This window comes from Lonchura striata, chromosome 6 (genome assembly GCF_046129695.1).
Source record: "Lonchura striata isolate bLonStr1 chromosome 6, bLonStr1.mat, whole genome shotgun sequence".
Classification (NCBI taxonomy): domain Eukaryota; kingdom Metazoa; phylum Chordata; class Aves; order Passeriformes; family Estrildidae; genus Lonchura; species Lonchura striata.
The window spans coordinates 10,185,253-10,205,513 of NC_134608.1; the positions used below are offsets into that span (position 1 = coordinate 10,185,253).

The 20,261-nt window shown below is 42.8% G+C and overlaps 1 protein-coding gene across 18 annotated transcripts in view; it reads right to left on the minus strand.

The window, feature by feature from the left end:
• The window catches only part of MARK3 (microtubule affinity regulating kinase 3), a 61,978-nt gene extending 50,903 nt beyond the window's left edge, over positions 1-11,075 (minus strand). For 12 of the 18 annotated variants that reach the window (XM_077783947.1, XM_021528884.3, XM_021528880.3 and 9 more), the window contains exons 1-2: positions 10,684-11,075; positions 2,567-2,605 (exon numbers count right to left, since the gene is read on the minus strand). In XM_077783947.1, the coding sequence (XP_077640073.1) occupies positions 2,567-2,605; positions 10,684-10,734 (90 nt within the window). In that variant the 5' untranslated portion in view covers positions 10,735-11,075. The remainder of the gene's footprint in view (positions 1-2,566; positions 2,606-10,683) is intronic. The other 6 variants (XM_021528885.3, XM_021528883.3, XM_021528887.3 and 3 more) reach the window with 1 other exon arrangement.
• Positions 11,076-20,261: the final 9,186 nt, after the last annotated feature.

The following is a 20,261-nucleotide window of genomic DNA, read 5'->3' on the forward strand; positions in this document are numbered from 1 at the left end:
GAGAGGCCCATCCTACCCTATTTCACAGTCTAGCAATTTTATCAGAGTTTTCAGGAGCAAGAGTACATGTTTTTTCCAAACCACTAATAACTGGCACAAGAAGCAAGAAGCAAAAACATCCAGTAAAAATTCAAGACTTGATAATAATTCAGTGTTCTCAATATCTTGAGACCTGCAACAACTGGTCTTGATAAACTGGGTGTTTATCAATCAGTAACTCTCAAGGAGAGGAATGATGAGCAGTCAACTGAAGGACCTACTAAAGCCAGAGAAATCCTATATTAACAATTTTGGTATTTTGCATATCCTTAATGTCAGGCTGGTGCTGATTGTTCAGGCCATCTTAGCCACTCCTGTGTGTACTGGCACAGCAATGCCAATCCTCTGTATTTCCCTGAACTTTGACTTCTAACAAACCTTGCAACACACAATGCAGAGAACTTCTCTGTCAGCTCCTTTCACACCTTTCAGTGTCAAATTATTCAGACCAGCTAGAAAAAAGCAGCACTTGCTGATTCTAGATGCTAACATCCTCCTACATTGCTACCCCTGGTGATCAGGGACCAAGATGTTCTGTACAGGGCCATAAGGATATTTCTTGGATATATCAGAGGAAGGTTCATTTCAGTTCAAGTACAGCATCCCAGGAATACTGTACTACTTACACTGCACTTCACTGAGTTGATAACTTTCCTCAGAAAAAGAAGTGTATCAGAACTATTTGAACTACAGCCCTTCCACACCTGGGCACTCAGCACAAGCTGGTTTCAGCAGGAGCCAGACTGCCTCCCAGCAGGGCTTGTTAGCTTAGGCTCTCCAGCAGACAGATTCAACAACTTGAATTCAACAGCTTTTGAACCACTCAGCTGACTCTGAAAACAACAGTAGCTGTGCTGTCTTGTGCTTAAACTAACACAGCTAGTCCTGAGCTTGCCTAAGAAGCAGCTGAGATGTGGGCATCGGGCTCAACATAGTCACAAACCAGAGAACAGGTTAGTCAAAATTGATCTAACTCATACCCTACTTCACATAAGGACTATCAGGTAAAGGAAAGATTCTGTTATATTAACAAACTCTATTCCACATAGTAAACTACCCAGTAATTGTGTCTTGAGAGCTTCACTGTCCTCTTGTCGAGAAATGACTTTTTGTGTCCTGTAATTTTTTCATGCTTCCTAGCTTTGGATTTAAAGGGCAGCATTAAAAGCTGTGAACTCATTTGGACAAGGATTGATAAACTGAACACAATCTCCTTGTATGGAGGTTTGCATTTCCACCCCAACCAAGATTATTTCTTTTCAAGAATATGACCTTTTTCAGCTGTGGGTTTTAAGTATCAAGCTGTGTGTTCCTAAGCAGTTCAATTCTCTCCAACTGATTTGCTCAAAGCCATGTTTCACTCTGTACAAATCCAGCCATTTTCAACCATATCTAATTTGGACTATATTCCACTTTACATAAATAAATCTATCAGTAAGTCCTTCCTCTGTCAGTTACATTATTATACTGAACAGACAACAAGCTTTCTAAAAACCACAGAAAACAGATTGTCCATTTCAACATGGATTTTCTTTTGCATATGGAAATGAAGAGCATAAACTCAAAACTGAGTGAAAGTGTTTCTCCCAACCTAGCCATTTTTAAGAAGCCGTGACAGGCAGATGGAAAGCTAAATGGTGTAGGCAAAAAGCAAAATACAGGTGGTCCAATAAGCTTAAATCATGCATTGCCTTGTACAGCATCTGGATGTGCTCAAGTACTTCCCAGGGCAGTTTCCTCAGTAAACAGGTTAACAGTACCAATCTCAGCCCAGAAAATGGCAATAGCATCCTCTGCTCTCCAAACTGAGATGCATGTCATTTGTCTTTTCCCTCAAATCTACAGATTTTGCCTTCCTCACTACACTGACCCATCAAAACTCTGTTCAATTTAAGGCTTCTTTTCCAGGTCTGCATTTATATGGTTTCAGAAGATACGGGCCTTTGTCTTAAAAACATAAAATTTAAAATCAGCATGTGTTTATTTGTAGTAAGTTTCCATCCATTGTGATAGGTGAGTTGTATTTCCTGGAGGTGTTTTCTGTGTAAGAATAACACTTGCTAATGAACTCACCAGGGCTGAGGGATTCCTGAAATATCTGTCTTCATGTAAAACAAAACCATTACACTGTAGAGGGAAACTGAGGCAAGGAAATTGGGTACTTTGTGCAACTTCAGGTTTGCCAGTTGCCACCTCTTCTAAAAGAAAAGTTTCCTGAAATTCACTCCTGACAATAAAGCACTTTCTTCCATATCTTGGCATGCGTCAGGTTGCACTTAAGAATCTTTTAAATACTTTAAATGTTTGTTCTTTTTTTGCACCATCCATTTCCAAGCGAACTGGACAACCTTCGTCATTAAAAAAAACCCAAAACAAAACATTCTCCTCCTCCCCTCAGCCCCACCCTAGTATTACTCAACCCAGAAGGAAATGAAGTAAAACATCTCCATTTGTGAGAGACCTTACTGCAAGGGAGGAGGGACTGAAGCCAAGACCAACTACATTTGGAACACAACACAAAACCCACCTTTTCGCAAAAGCCTTCCCCCAATGATGAGCCGACATCCTTTCATAGCCAGATAATGATTAGCATGAAGAGAAAGAAAAAAGAAAAGGAAAAAAAGTAAAAAGCAAATGACGTATGAGGGTGTCAATAACTGAAATTTTTTTTGGTAGATGTTAGTTTTATCCAGTATCTGTATGGTTTCAGATATCTTAACATTCAGAGAATTAGAAACACACAGGGCAAGGGATGACTAGTATCAAAGTTCTTGAACTGCTTAAGAAGGTGCCAAAAGTTGAGGAAAAACCTGAAAGAAACAGAATCTGATATCCATTCAAAGAGCTGAAAAACAGTAAAAAATCAGAATGTCCAAGAGCTGCAAAAATCCACGTTTAATTACAGTAAATAAGGAACTCTTTCTGAAATGCAGAGGACAAATGGCATCAACTTTTGAAAAGTATTTATTTAATTAAATAGTGAGAACTAGCTTATCATCAGCAAAAATGAACTATTAAAATTCAATTTTACTGAAGTCTCCAGGAATGTTTATTACCTTAGCCGTTATCTAACCTCTGCATTAAATACTACAAAGTGGTATAATAGAATTTCTTGGAAAGCTGTCAGACCAGTAACAGTCATGACAACCTCGTTTGATTCAGCTTTTTTAATTGTAATAAGAACAAACTTAAAGGCTATACCTTATAATGTTACTAATGTAAGCATTCCAGGACACAAATTTGAGACACTAAATTGCTTCATTACTTTAACCTGAGCACACAATATATAAATAAATGGTAATTTCTGGCTGTGCATTTCCCACTAGCACTCTCATTTACAGAAAAACTTAACAAGAAACATACCGTAGTTTGTTTTTTTTAAAAAAACTCAGAAATATATTAAATCAAACATACAAATACAAAATTTCACTGCAGCCCTTCCCAACAATGTGTTGTATTTTATTTCCCCTTCTCATTAAGATCTTTAATAAGATGCAAACTGCTGAGTACTACTCAGTGTAAGAGTAAAAAGGTAGCCCTAAGGATATGCACAGAGGTAGCATCTTACTGAGCACAGATATCTCTGAAACAGCACAGCAGGGCATCCTGCAACTGCTGACAAAGGAATTCTACTGGAAAGTCAAAACAGAGACTTATGTTTCTGGCAGCCACCAAAGGGTGTCACAGCAAACACTCAACCACAATTGTTTATAGTGCAGTTACTGCTCTGGGATTCCCTAAATCATCATGTATTATATGATATGATTTTCCTAGATTATAAAACAGGAATACATCAGGTGAAGATGTCCTGTACTCGTCCTGATTTTACTACACTCCTAGCAGTGACCAAGGCACAAATCAGGATATGGAGTGACGTGGATTTTGTCAGACCAAGTATGCATATCTTGATGTTTGCATAACCAATTATTTAGTTCCAACACATATAATTAAAAGGCAGTTTTTAGACTAGCTTGCTCCATAATCAATCTTAAGGGTAAACAGTCATGGCTTCCATCTCACAAAATTTTAAAGGGTCTCCTAGGAAGAAAAATGCTATCCACCTAAAGTGGCACTGAAGTTATCAACCCATGAGGGCAGATTTATTCACTGATGTGGGCTACAGCCCAACCATTATGGATGTTGCAATCAAGTGGAACAACTGAAAGGGTCAGAATTCATCAAGAGAGACAAGCAGACCTTCTAGAAATATAATATAGACATTAAGGAAGAGAAAACACTAATTGGGATGCTTTCATTGTCAAAAGGGGAAAATTTCACTGCACAGTTCTCAGCCTGTCATAGTGTTCATTCATGTAATTGGTATGACATTTATGAAAACCAGTGGCTCTTTTAATTAGGTCAGATCTGTCAAACCACCGGATTAAAGGGGGAACCTGAAGAGTAAACAGCCTTTAGCACATGGAAGCTATACCTCTGACACACATTCCTAGCTCCTCCACACCTCAGTGGGGAAAGCAAAATAAAAGAAAAAAAACAGGAGTAACACTCAGGACACAGCAGACCCAGCTCAAAGTGAGCACAGCAATGGAACACCCTACACTGGGCAGCCTGATGAAGGTGGACAGGAGGGACACAGGACACTTTCACCAGGCAGAGGGAACACTGCTACCCAAAGCAACACTTGCACACTCCTAATTCTGGCTACTGACCAGCAGTGGGAATTGCAGTGGGAATTGCTAGTGACAAGTGCAGCCGTGCCCTGAAGACCAGAGTGGGGAAGTGCTGACAGCAAAGCACTAAGTCTTCAGCAAAGGCAGGGTCTACCATGCAAAACCACTACAGCCTCTGCAATGTGTTTGGCAGTATTTGGTTCATGGTCTATACAGCATATGAAAGAGAGTGAATCTGTAATTCCATGATTAGCACTGAACAACACAACAGTGAAGAAATCCTGCTTATATAATCAAAAAGATAAGTCTGGTGCCGGTTAGAAAAGCTCTTTAAAAGCTCTTTTGTTGCTTCACATTATCAAGATCTGACATTCATCATATCTTTCCAGCCAAAGTTCCTTTACTGCTGATTAAAATGGATATTTATTGACATCAGCCTGGGGAATAATAGCTAAAGAGCCAACCATATTCTATTCTTCATCAACAATACTGCCAACTAAGTTGTTTCCAGAATCATCACTGTCAGTAATTACATGCTAAACAAAAAAGAAAAAAACCCAACCACCTCACAGTTGGTTTTCAAAAACCACATTGAGCTTGCAGATAGAAAGCTTTGCTTTGGCTTTAACCCTGCAGGAACAAATTTTATTTGAAAGTCAATTTCTGTTTATATGTATATATACACACATTGAGCTCAGCAGCTTGCTGCTTTACGGGGCAAGAACTCCTCCTAACGCAAGGGTTTCTTCCTCATCACAGGTGTACTCAGTATCTTTCAGGATTATGTTTTAAGAGCAGTACGTACCTATTTATCATATGTTCTAAAAAAATTTAGTGGCAGATGATCTCCATGCTAAGCAGAGCCAACCTTGATATGCCATGAGCCTAAAAAAAAATTGACCTCCATTTTTGATCTGGCTGACACCCATGAGGCAGCATTACTTGACTGAGGAGAAGAGGAAGTTGCAGACACATGCTACTTATATATCATATGAAATGGAGATTGGGAGAGACAAATGCCTCCACTCTTTGAATTCCTTTGACTTGAGTCACCTGAGACATGTTGTCAACAGGAACTGCCCGCTTACATCAACAATATATCTTTTGGCTAGAACTAAAATGGAGAATTGAGCAGGTAAGGACACCAGGTGAGTGGGTAACAAGAGCTAGGAAGAAGACTCTGAAGTTCAGTGTACTAAATACTGTATTTACTCTCATTTATTTTCTTTCAGCAATTCCTGCAGCTGTATTCTGTTTTTTAGACTGCTACTTCTATGGCCACAATATAAGTCACATTTGATGGTGCTAATGAATTAAGTCTAACTATGTGACATTTTCTGGAGTAAGGTCCTGCAATCTAGTTTTTCTGAATTATTGAAATAATGTAAGAAAGTGGGGGGGGGGGGAGGGGAGGGGAAGTTCATTTCCAGGAATAAACTATCCCAAATGACACTGTTGTAAATATGTATCTGGTTGTAGTTGTAGCACAATTCAAGTTACCCTAGCCCTAGGGTGCTGTGCTACCACTGGCTTAATTCAAACCAAAACAAAAACACTAGGAAGCATTTCTAACCTTCCCCACCTGAACTGGACATTCTGTTTACAGCCACAGAATGGGGATAACTCCACTTTTCTTAAGGGTTTATACCAGCCGGATCAGAGCTGACCAGACTCATCTCACAGCCCCGTGATAATTAGCGCTGGCACAAACCGCGGGTGGGAAGGGGCACCCGAGGCTGATGCTCGCAGCAGCCTCCCATCAGTGCGAGCTTACTGAAGCCAACTGATTGAACACCACAGCACAGGCTGCTCAGCACAGCTGAGAATCCAATGTCTCACTGAAAAATGTGAAAATGCTAGCAGTTAACGACTCGCAATGTCATGCAGCCTCACCAGGTATTTTCTGAGGACACAGTACCAGGCCTATTGGGCGTCAGCGTTTTTTTTCTGCTCTGGGGAATTTTGGCACTAAAAAATACATGCCAGGTGAATGCCTAAAATATTTTTTATTTCTAGTTATTTTGCCATCTTTGCCCAATTTAATTAAAACCAGAACATTTATTACAACTGGTGAAAAATATGGAATAGTGTAGATTGTCCTGTAGAAGAAAATCTGTCAGAACTCTTGGCGACAGGAACGCTTCCCTCCTCAGTCCCTTCTTTAAAAAAACCCACAGGATTTCATGCTACAGAAGAAAGCATTCAAATTACAGATCTATCTGTAATAGGAGAAGACTGATAAATAATATATAGAACAATGCAAGCTTGCATATTGTCTGCAAATGCTCTAATGCATTTCATAGTTAATTGGTAATAAACCAAGGCATACTAACTTTCCCAGTATCTTAAAATACATTTTTGTACCTAACCCTGCCTTTACTAAATCTTTTTAAATGAAAAAAAAAGGGGTGGTACTACTGCTGCACAAAATCCTTTTGTGCAAGCACAGTTGCCATCATGCTGGCATTTTTCAATAGCAAATTTTTCACATTAGGCACAGTCATGGAGATAAGAGTATATTTTAGTCTTGCTTTTTCTGAAATTACTTAAATTTTTAATTCAGATTGGCCTGCAGAACCAACACATTCAAAACAGTTACCCTTCCCCCCAAAAAAAACCACAGCCGTGCAATGAACAGAGGTTTTAATTAAACTCTTTAATCCAAGATTTTTCTTTGCTATTTCATGCTGTTAAAAAAAGTAATCTTCCAACCTCCATACCACCTGTATTTCCTTGTTTCTATTTATAGTTTGCTAGCATCTTCCCACTCTTTGAATATTTTTTTTTTAATGAATAGTTGTCCTACTCCTCACAATCTTGTTCCTTCTGCTCCTATTTCTTTGTCACTGGTAGTCTCCATCCTGCCATATTCACATTCCTCTGTGACTCCTCTCATCTTTTGTTTTTCACTGTGTTTCCACACTCTATTCTCCTCCATCTTCCCTCCCTTCCTTCTCATCACTAGTAAAACAGGTTTACTCATTCTTCTGTCATCTAAAGTCCTTCTTCTGTGCATGAAGGAGGTCTCTGCTGTCTCTGTTGCTTTCTTTCTCACGTGCAGGACATATTTTGAAAAAGGACAGAGAAGATCTGATCCTGTCCTGCATTTCTGTCCCCTAAGCAGCTGGCAGCCACTGCTGCACAAGACATGGCCAGAGAGGAGCTGCTCTGTCTCTGCGATGAGGAGCCAGCTCATTGCAGGCCACCAGCCAGCTTCCAGCTGTCCAAGTGTGAAGTTCCTATGATCACAGATCATCTGGGATGCCTTTCCTCTCAAAACCAGGTGACTCGGAGCCAAATTCTTTAATCTCAAAGGCACTAAAGGCTTGGTAGCTCTGAGTAGCTTTTGGGGAAAATCACTGTGACAGTATTTCCACTTCAGCATGTCTTGATAAGAAGCCTTAAGAAAAAAAAATAAAAATCAAGTACTGGCAATTACCCTTTTTTATACAACAGGACCTGCCAACCACTGAACGTGGTTAACTGCAAGCACAGACAATGGTAATTTACACTCACTGTCATTCTGGAGGCTAACTTCATTTTCAAAACTGCAAGTATAGGCATGGATAAGCTATGATCAGCACACTTCAACCAGATTCAACACCAGCCAAGCCTTTGTCAGCAGTGGTAACCTTCCAAGCAGAGAAGGCATTAATGGGGTCCACAACCATGGCCCAAAGGCTAACTGAATACCTTGGCACCTCCTAAGCCTCTTCAAAGAGTCCTCTGAATACTAGCTAATTAGACTTCTCTTATGTGAAAGAGAATGAACCAAGGCTCAATTTACCTGCCAACGTAACACACCCAGATTTGGGGTAAAGAACAGTTAGCTGAAGTATCAAAATTATTGCATGTGGTATTATAAGAGACCTGGTGTTCACAACTGTAGGGATAATTCAGACAGACTAAATGTCAGATTTAAATTTAGTTTCTAAGAAAGGCATAATAAAATAGTTTGGTAAATTTCTAGATAGCTGATGGCCAAAACATCCGAGAGCTTCCTGAAGAATATGGTATTGTACTGGGTGGGGGGCTTGGCTCACTGGATCTGGCAAGTACTTGGATTAATCACTCCCTGTCAATATCACTACCTACAAGTATTTGTGTAGACACCAGCACAGAATACAGCAGTTGAAAAATATCTTTTATTCTAAACCTAAGGCAATTTATCTGCAAGCAAGACAATCCATGTATGTCAGATTATGAAGATAACTAAACTGAAGTGTCAGACCAGTATTTTGAAGTGAGAACAAGGTGCCTTAAGTGGAAGACATGTAAAAACCTAACTTCAAATGCTAGAACATACAGCTTGTGAATAATTATGTTTCCTTGAGCACATTATTAGGTCTTTCCACTGTTAAGCTATCAACAGTAGAGTTTGAATTAATTGGGGAATCTGATCTGAACACTTTCTAAAATGACTTACTATGTGGCCTCCATACATTCACATGGAACCTGAAAACCCCAGTCAGGTTTGGTATAGACTAAAACAATCATTCAAATGAACTCTGCACAATATTTTTTAGAGTACGTTTCAACTTCAACTCTCCCCATGGCATAGGAAGGGCTGCATAATATTTTAATTATTTTCTTCCACAAGACAGGAAGCTCATTGAGATTTTACAACCAAATATGCTTAGTTGGCTTTTTGCTCAATACAGCCCTTAGCCTGCAGGTTGCATGTAGTGCTAAAGCAAATAAAGATCACAGAAGTTAGAAGTGCCTATTATGTCAATAAAATCTAAATCCCTAGTAATGCAGTAATTGTTCCATGCAGCATGTTTTCTAATGCTTTGTCTGGTCTTGTTTTAAACAATGGGGCTACCATCACTTTTCTCGGACTATTTATGGTCTGGAACAATCCAACAGTTTTTCCTGATATTTAACCAAAGTTTTCACCTTTTATGCCTGTCCAAAACATAAGAAGCCCTTGCAAAAAAAAACAAAAAAAACCAAAAAAAACCCCAAAAAAACCCAAACCTCCCCCCGCAAAAAAACAACAAAAAAAACCCCAAAAAAAACCCCAACAAACCACCGTCTCCTCAATCAAGCTTAGCATCTACCTTGTAAAGAATATCAGATAGCCTTTACAAAAAGCTGAACATAAAGTTCACCAATCAACTCATTTTAGGCTACAGTGAGTGAAAACTCCCTTCTGTTTATCATTTGGAGACATGTCAGAGCCTATGCAGAAAAATACACCAAGATACACCAGGATCAAGTAAGTTCTAACTTAGGAGAAACACGGTTTCTATCTGCAGAAAGGGAGTCTCCTCTCGAGCTTCGTTTGTTGCTATATGCTCATGTGGTAGGACTAGTTTTTTTTGTTCTTTCTTCCTTTAGCATTCGACCTTTGTGACTGACTTAATTTTGTAAATAAAGTGTCAATTCCTAAACCTTGGCTTTGTCAAGGTAAAAAAAAAAAAAAAAAAAAGGGGGTATTCTGTGTGAAGGGCTCCCTTGCGCAAAGGGTAATTCCAATAAAGAAACCCTTTTAATGTCATCTGAACAGGTGACAAGCCTAACAGCGTCATTACCAGCGAGAACCCTGCAAATTAAGCAGGGAAGAGGCCTATTATCTAGGTCACCTAGCCCACCCCTAGGCAAGCTGAATTATTCCCATCTGTTTACTAGGGGTTTATTGGGGTTCTTTAGCAGCGACTTTGCGTATCAGGAGAAGGCAGCAGCCCCCCAGCGCTCCCCTCCCCACCGCGGATCCCCGTTAGCGACAGAACCAACCCGATCCTCGCCACCCTGCGACACTCACACAGTACAGGGGGAATTAAAGAGGGGGCACCGGCTTTGGATGGGGGAGGGATGCCCGCAAGCGCCACGGAGCCGGCGAACCGTGCTGTGGAGGGGTTAAAAAAATAATCAATTCAGAATAAATCGTCAATTTGGGCAGCGTACGGGCGGCTGCTGACAGCGCCCCGCGGGGCGATGCCCGCGCGGCGGGGCGGGCGGCGCGGGGCCGGGCGCGGTGCGGCGGGTCCCCCGCGGCCGCGGTACTCACATTCTCGGTGTCGCGCTCGTTCACCGTGGGCAATGGAGTCCGAGTGGACATTTTCCCTCACTCGGGCGGCCGCGGCGGCGGCGCGCACAGGCACACACACACGGGCCGCGGGCTGCGCGTCTGCTCCGAGATGGTGGTCGCAGGGAGCCACCATGAAGGACGAGGTGCCTGGCGGGGGGCGGCGTCGCGTCGGTGCCCCCCCACTAGATCCTCCTCGGGGAGCGGAGCGGCCTCGCCCCCTCCGAGTCCTTCGGGTTCATCCTACAGCCGGGGTCCGCAGGGGTCAGCAGCGCGCAGGGGGCCGCCTCATCCAGCGGGGAGGGGATGGAGCCGAGGGAAGGGATGGAGCCGGGGAAAGGGAGGCGGCGAGGGAGCGGCTCCGGGGGGAGGGGGTGAGCGCAGGGCGGGCGGGAGGAGGCGGCAGCGGGGCGCCGCGCAGCCCGGCTTCTCTCCGCTGCCCCCGCAGGCCCGCCGCCCGGGGGGCTGCCCTCTCCTTCCCCCGCCGCGGCCCCGCTTCACCGCGCCGCCGCTCGCATGGCGGCCCGCCCCAGGCTCCGAGAAGGCCGGCGCCCCACGGGCTGCGGACGCTCGGTGGGTGCCCGCCCGCCCGCCGCTCCCTCCCTGCCTGCCCCCCGCCCGCCCCGCCGCCGCTCCCGGACGAGGCAAGATGGCCGCGCTGCTCCTCCGCGCCAGCCCAGCGCCGACATGAACCGGAAGGTCCCGCCCCCCGCCCGGCGTGTGCGGGGCCTCGGGGCCGGCCCTGCCCTCCCGGGGACCGGCCCTGCCCTCCGTGCCGGCCCCGCTGCCCTCGGGGGACCGGCCCTGCCCTCCCGGGGACCGGCCCTGCCCTCCGTGCCGGCCCCGCTGTAGTCCGGGGCTCGGAGCAGCGCCGGCGCGGCGCAGCTTGGAGCAGGGCTCCCTTTTGTGAGAGCCCACCTGGAGCACTGCATGCAGTTGTGGTGTCCCCAGTACAAGAGGACATGGAACTGTTGGAGCAAGTCCAGAGGGGAGCTTGAAGTTGATAAAGAGGACTGGAGCATTTCCCCTACACAGATCGAGAAAGTTGGGACTGTTCAGCCTGGAGAAGAGAAGGTGGTGTGAGGCACCAGAACAGATTACTCAGAGAAACTATGGATGGCCCATCCCTGCAAGTGTTGAAGCCCAGCCTGGATAGGGCTTTGAGCAACCTGGTCTAGTGGGAGATGTCACTGCCCATGGCAGGGGTTTGGCACTGGGTTCTTCCAACCCCTTAAAAGTCTCTGATTCTATAAAGAGTCCCTCAGGGAGCTGTGCCCTCCTCTGGCATGGGAGGAGATGTGGTGTGGTGGGGAGCTCAGGTTTTGGGGAGCGCTCTGGGGCAGAGGGGATGGTGCTGCAGAGTGCCTGGAGAAACGGCAGATCTCCCTACAAAGCCAGCCCTTAGCTGGGGAAGGGGACAGACCCCACTGCCCTCTCACAGCCAGGGGAAGAGACACAGGCAAGGGTAGTCCAGCAATGGTCATCCGTGTTCAGAGTTCTGTCCTTGGGCCATCTGCCAAAGCATGGCCTTCCTTTTCTTGGGCTTTCCCAACCCAGAGGACAGCGTGTGTTACAGAAGGAAGCTCACACCTGGCAGGGGTCTGAGGCTGCTGTTGGCAGATCTCACCTGGTGCCATCAGACACCCATACAGTGTTACAGCACTGAGTTTTCATACCAGCCTGATGCTTGGCTCATTTGTTGAAGGAGGGTGGAAGCCTGGGCTATCAAAACATTCTTTGTGTATCCAGTAGTTACTCTGCATAATCCCTTTTAAGTTTATAAAGATCTTGGTATAGTCATGAGTAGATCTACTTATGAATGAAAAACAAAGAAAAATTACTTCTGTATATTCAATATGTAGGTGGTTTAAAACCAAACCTATTTCTGTTTGGTTTTTATTTTTTAACAGAAAAAAATGCAAACCTCTGTAGAAAAAAAAAAAAAAAAAGTTGGGTCTGGTGGGATTTGTAGAAACTTGGCCTATCTGTGGATCTGGCAGCCTAGCAGTAACATTTTGTCTTTCTAAAGTGGAAAGACTAAGCTAGACTTCTGAACTTTATGGTTCTCAGAAATATTTGCCAGCTCAGCCCTGAAATCTATCCTATAATGTAGGTGATATTTCCCTTGCTTTTAGAGACATGAGCAAGGAAAGAGGGCCTTTGAATGCCACACAATAACGTGTATGTCTGTTATTTCATCATCAGAACTACAAACTGCTCCACAACATCCGACCTGCAGATTGTCCTTCCAAACTCTCTCATTAAGCTGATGTCTTGCTCTGTGTCAATGACAGGAATTTTGGATTTCAGTGCTCACCTCTTGTGCAAATGTTTGTATTTCTGTGTGTACATGTACATCCATGTGTATCTTGCTTGGACCATTTATACTCATAGAGAGCCACTCTCCCTGGGAAGCAGGCAGAACCCTTTGCACAGAGCAGGGAGTGGGATTTGTCTATATCAAATTTGTCAAGGTCAGTCACAAAGCCTAAAGCAAAGCCAGGAAAAGTATCCAGATCTCCTGACTCTGCTTTTGCCACAGGCCTGCTGCTTCATCTCTTTCTTTTTGGTTGCCAGTAGAATATGTTCTTTACAATGTGTTTATAAAAAATGGTAATTGAGTTATGAGAGTCAGAAAAAGGGCAACAATTGGGCAGAGTTTCTTTGGGATGTTACCAGCCTAGAGCTCTCACCCTGCACTCGTGGGCAGCTGAACTACCCATGGTGGAGTGATAGGCAGAATGTGAGAGGTACACATAATGCTGTTTGCACCCAGGAGTGTGCCTGTCTTGATCTGTGGAAGTTCTGTGCACAGGCATGAAGAGGCATTAAACTTAGCATTGTGTTTTACATACTTGCATTTCTGCTCCGTGGAAGCAGTAGTCACTCTGATAAAATCTGAACTGTACTATGGTTGATAGTCAGATGGAATTCCTGGGCCTGTTGATACAGTGGTAGTTCCACTATTGCCCTTGATAAAGCCTACATTTAATACTTGCAGTACTAAGATTTAATTTGAAGGGACTGGGGAAAGGGCACAGGGAGCAGGGGAGCTGTGGGGGATGGCTGTATCTTTCAGGGTCATGTTTTTGATTGGCAAAGGGATTTTGAAGTAAGAACTTCCAAAGAAGTGCTTAAGACCACAAAAATAACAATAGCTGATTTTGCTATTTTATTGCCATTAAATGACAACATTGATTAGAGCTGGTTTTACTGTGTAGCAAAACTTGCACAGGGAATGATAAATAGCAGGTGCTTTCTTCTACATTTCATTGTTGCTATATTCTGCTTCTCCCATTTAAACAGATAAGTTAATTTCAAAATGTATTCATGTTCTTCTTAGAAATTAGGTCATAGAAAGAAGCTGATTGCATGGGTTTCATCTTCCTTTGTTGTCCATAAATATTCTATGTATTGTCAGGTATTATTTAAGCCACATTCACAAATCAGAAGGTGATTTCTTTTTCTGTGTAAAGGTTTTGAAAATTCAGAAAGCAGTTTGATAATCCTGTCATGCTTTCTGGTTCTTGTGCTATCACTAGCAATAGTGGCAGAGATTTTGATAATAATGTTTGTATCTTACCAGAATAGGCTGCAATTTGTTTTGAGCTGTATTGCTAGCAGTTATAAAAACTTGGTTTTGGCAATAGAGCTGGAGAACATGACTCAAAAACATACAGGAAGCAGATTCTGCTAGTTAAGGTGCCTTTTTATGTCACTCATTTGGCCGCCACCTCACAGAGAAAACAATAAGATACAGAACAACACCACTGTGGTGAAGAATTTAGAATTTTTTTCTTCTGGACATTAAAAGCCACACTAAGAACCTCTTAACACTGTACTACACAGAGTAGACTCCAACAGCATTTGCAGTCAGAGCAAAAAATGTTGGACTTGATTACAATTGCTGGGTAAAACATAAGGATTAAGTTTAATGTATTCATATGCACAAGTTTTGAGCCTTAATTCTGGAAGAAGGATTACACATGCAGAACTGACTGAGGAATTTGTATTCCACTCACCACTTTTTAAAGGCTGGGGACTGAAAGACATCAGTTGGTAGAGACAAGTATAGAATCAGCTAATGTAATTGTTATAGGTGCTCTGTTGTGTTCTGCAGCTATGACAGTGCTTACCAGCTGGAAACCTGCCCAGGTATTAAATCATTTCAGTTCATACAAAAATTCCAGTTTGGACTGATAGTCGTTAACCCTGATGAAACTTTTTGTTTTTTTCCTTAAGCCTTTGAAAAACACATTTTAAAATATGTTACATCCATTGGAATATAGCTAATATTATTCATTCTTATTCCAATGCCTTTTTCTTGTAGAAATTCTAAGGTAATTCCATACAGTGAAAGATTTCCAAGATTGTTTTATCATTAATGCTGTCTTTAGAACTGAAATCACTCCTTGCATTTGAAATCAGTATTTGTATTGGGTTTTAAAATCTTAACATCCAGACAATACATAATCTTAACAGGGTTTTATGGTAGGAAGAAGCATGTGATTTTTAAAATGTCAGTGACAAAGCTATTGATAGAAAAGGACTGATTACAGTCTGCAACCTGAATCAATAGTCCATGCTCAGTTATGACGAGGCCCTAGTGCAACCTCCTGCAAGGCCAGAGCAAAATATGGTGCTGGCAGCAGAGAAAACATTGAAAAGGGAAAAGATCTTCCTTCTCAGCTTCATGTCAAGCAGACACTGAGATTTGAGAGGTGGGAGAAGATTTTGTGTGTGTTAACTTCTCCCTTTGATCCATACAAGTGCCTGAGGACAGCAGAGTGGCCGTGGCACTGCGACTGCTCTGCATTGCTCAGGTGAGGAGAGGTTCAGGTTCTGGGCTGCAGCCATGGGCGAACAGGAGCAAACACTGGTGGTTCCTGAGCTGCATGCCTGTTTAATTCCCTTCCTGTAGGGTGGGGCATGCTGTGCTTTGCCTGCAGAGCCATGTAGTGTGGTGCATGACACGTGAACCTTCATGGTGGCATCGCTATCAAGTGCCTGAACTGCACTAATTCCGATGCCATTTGATGTAAATACCTGTATGGATCATAGCTCCAGGACAGAATCACAGTGCTGTGGAGGCACAAGGTCACTGTTTAGAGAAACAGAGGATTGAAAATACCTCCTTGGCTTTCCATGACCCTGATGCCATGTGGGTTAGGAAGGCAATGCAAAGGACAAGTAGCTAGTTGGTGGTGATGCTAGCTCTGAATTTGACTCTGTATGTTTGAAGCTAAAACATGTGTTTTATAGCAAGTCTCTTCCATTCTTAGCACATGACCCTACCAAAGCAACATCCCAGATGCTTTGTCATCTAAGTCAGGCACGTTACTGTGCCTCCTCTGCCATTTCCTGTGTGGTTGATACTGAATCAATGACTCTATTCACAATGAGGGAAAAGAATAGATGACTCCTGAACATGTCATATTTTCAAGTGCTGGTTAAGAATTGGTGTGTCCAAGCAATACTGGGAAGTAATTGTTTTGTAGCAGTAAGGTAAATTCCAGGGCTTTTGGGTACAGGTTATCCTAAAAATTGGTGTAGCCCACACTTGTTAAACCACCTTGCTCATACAAGAGTGTGTATCGAGGTCCAGACATAGGGCTGAGCTTCAGTATTTTCTGAAGGCACTTCAGGTGAAGACCCCGGTTGTTGCTCATACAGTGTCCAAAGTTATAGCAGAACCAAGCCCTAAAGTCCCTCTGTGTATTTCCCTGAAGTAAGTTGTGTTTGATTTGGATTGTATCTTTTATTTAAATATTACCAGAGGCAAGGAATCAATGAGTAATTTAGGAAGACTGTTCATGTGTTTGTTCCTCCTCGCTTTTAGAAACCTTTGCTTCTGTTCTGGATATGCCTGCTAATGACACCTTCCAGCTATGGGAACTTTCCTACTGTTTTTGTGTCATGGATGATCAGACTTTTACTCCAAATTGGGACCCAGGTCAGCCCACATCCGTTTCTTCAAAAGGCTAAAGAGATTGAAGTCTTGGGGTCTGTTATCAAAAGGTATCCTATGTAAATTTGTAAGCAGTAGCATGCATGTTTCCTCTGATTCATTTCTACTTTATCCATTGGTTTGTGCTGAGGATACCAGATGTGAACATGGCTTTTCATCTGTAATAACATGAAGTCCAAATGCAGACATGACGTAGGTTATCTAGCTGATGTCACAGCCAAAGAACCCATTTAGCCCTCTCAGATATTGTAAGTGAACTCTGGAAACTCATATTCAGCTGTGTCTCATGTGCCCTTTTCAGTATCTCTGAGCTTTCCCTTCTATATGGTATCTATATCTATCTGAATACAATTTTGCAAACTGGTCTGCTTGTACTGGTGACACATCCTTAATTTTTTATCTTTTTTCTCTGTCTTGGTGTCATCCACAAACCTTATCGGCAATCCTTTTGTTTCTTTACAGTTCTTGATAAAATAGCAGCTGCTGAAGATGAAGAACTAATTGTGCAGGGTTATAGGACCATATTGCATTTTTCTGATGTTAAAAAATTGTCGGTAAGTAATTGCTAAAATTCACACAATGCACAGGCCATCCAGGGTGGGAAAGGAAAAAATAAACAGCCCTGAGAAAACACAGCTAATTAGTGAGGTCTTCCAGCAAGCAAGGGGAAGGAGTGCAAGGACTGAAGACTGAATAAATGGTTGGGGTGGGACACTGAGCTGAGGGTCCCAGGGTGGCACCCATGGAGCAGTGCTTGCTGCTCACAATGCCCTGAGCACCCTTCCAGGAACCCCATGGTGGTGTCTCGGGGATGATTAGTTAGACAATCAATTTGTATGTGTCACGTTGGCTTTGGATTGTTCCGGTCTCTTAATCACCATGTCTTGCTGCAACAAGCTGAGGGCCTTAAAGAAATCCAAGCGTTTTACATCAGCTTTGTTACATTTATCACTCAACCTTACAATCTCCTTGGTGAAAGATAACAAGTCAGTTTGAAAGGGTCTCTTTCCATAAACTCCTGTTGATTGGCATTAATGATATTTTCCTCCTTTGATTCTTTGTTAATCTGGATCCATGTGAGTCATTCCATTATACTGCCGGGACTCGTGTCAGGAGACAGGCCTATAATTACTTAGATCCTTCTCTCTACCTTTTCCAAAACCTTTTCCAACATCTGCTTTCCTTTGGAGCTTTGCCACTGCCCAAAAAGTTACTGGATATCGCCGGCATCTGTATTGCTGTGCTTATATGTTAAAGGCATCCTTGATAATTACCCAGACAAAGTCAGCAACATTGTATGTGCTACTGAAACAAGGGGGGTTGAGCTATGAATTAACTCTAGAATCATAAATAACAAAAAATTTATTCTTTTCAAAAGCAAAGAATAAATATTTTATTTGCATGTTTATCCTGAATTTCTATATCACAACCTAGTGTTATGGCTACAGAGGGTAGAAGGTCAATAGCTTCAAACTGAATTGGAAGAATATCACATTAATGCTGTTGCTTCAATCCTGATTATAATTCACATCACACAGGAACATAAAAACACTTTTGGAGGGAGAGGGGATGTTTTATCATCTAAGCACGGGACAGTTTTCAAGATGCATAGAAGAGCAAAATGAATGAGAAGGAATGCTTTATTATTATCAAAATGAAAAGCAAGAATCAAGACTATCATCATTTCAAACACACACAAAAAATAAACTCAAGTCCTTTATTCATCTGCATCTGTATTTATCTGAACAGGCAACTGAAGTTGCTGTAGAGGGCCAGGTTCCCCCTGGCTGCCCCTGCAGCCAGCCTGGCTGGTGCTTCCCAGTGGGAAAGATGTACTCCCAGCTCAGGCTTTAGAGGAACAGGACGTCTTTGTCCCAAAATAGTCAGGGCACCAGCTCTGCTTCTTCCTGGCCAAGAGTGCCTGTCACAGCTTAGCCTTTTTTCACTGATGACAATAAACATTCTGGGATTAGGTCTGTGGTCTGTATGAATCACAGAGCTTTGTAGGACTTGCTTCAAGTGCCTGGCACTATATAGCCATAATAAATGAATAGTCCCTGTTGGCAGTGAAGTCCATGCATGCTGCAGGTATTCTGAGCAGAGAAAATCAAGCCTGTGGTGTACAGCTGAAGAATTTTCTGCATATGTCATGGAGTTTCCCTTTGAATAACTTGCTTCATTTTTCTTTTAATGTTACACACCATCACATGATTTATGGGCAAGCATCTACCTACAACTACATAGCATGAATCACCTTTCACTGCTTTTATTCTCTTTTACCTTCTCTCTCTTAGCCCAGTACTTCTATGGCTGGTTGGACCTAAGTCTCCTTTCATAAAAATACCATCAGAGTGGCCACAGTTGTGAGCTGCTCTGAGCAGGGCAGGATGGGAGCCCTGGGAACCCCCTTGCCTGGGGAGTGCTGCTTTTTGGGGGCTCTGCACCCCTCCCTTGCCCTCAGTGAATGCCCACTTTGCCACCTACCTTCTCCTTGGCCCCTTAGCTAGTCTGTCAACAGAGCGATAATTCTTGCTGGCTGGATTTACCCTTGCAAATATAGGATCCCGTTGAGCTAATAAATACTTCCTGTCATTGCCTAGGGTTGCCAACAGTAACATTCCCTTCCCCATTTATAGGAGATGCTGAATATGGCATTGGTACTATTAACACCTTTAATGTTTCTCCCATTAACATTTTTTGCCTGTAAAAGGATTTTCATATTTTCTGTTCGTTCTGGTTTTACTTTCTTTGACGGCTACTGAATCCTGGACCACCTGAACTTCAAGGAATCAGACCTTTACATTTGTTTTTAAACTTTTTCAATAACTGTAGATTTTTCAGTCTGACTTTGAAAAGCAAGATAATATTGGAGAGAAATGTGGGTGTACAACTCCAAATGCTTTAGGAACCTTTTATATTTACCCTTTTTTTCAGCAGCAATATGGAATCAAATAGCCATGAAAAAGAGACACCAATAATTATTAATACAAGACTTTTCTGTAGGAAAAAAAGTTAAATAAAAGAAGGAAGATTGAAAAAAAGAAAGATAACAGAATGGAGAGGATTTTGCAAGTTTTTAAAGCTTCAGTAAATGCTTGCTCATGTTTTTCAAACAGCATTTTGCTGAAAGCACTTCTGTGTGTCTACATTAGCAGATGAGATGGTTTTAACCCCAGTAAGCAGGAACATGGGACAGTGCTGGTTCCTGCTGCCTTGCCCCAGGAGGAAGTGAAGGAGGGCATTGGAGGAGCTGGGTGGGCTGTAGGAGGCTTCCCAGTGGGAGAGGAGAAAGGGAACACACATGTGGACATGAATGAAGAGCTGACAGACTGAAAAGGCACATGGATCTGAGGGATGGGGAGAGAGCTAGCAGCTGGAAAAACATGCAGACACTAACCCTGGGAGTAAATCTGCTCTTCTCACAAAGAGGAATGAACTCAGAGGCTACGTTAGGTCCCATGCTGGGTGTGATCCTGGATGGTTTGAGTTCTTGTTTCCTCATTCTATTGGGCTTCAGTGAGTACTGCAGTTGGTTATTATGGGGCTGAGCCTCTAGGACACCCTTTAAGAGGAGGAATACCATTTTGCCTTC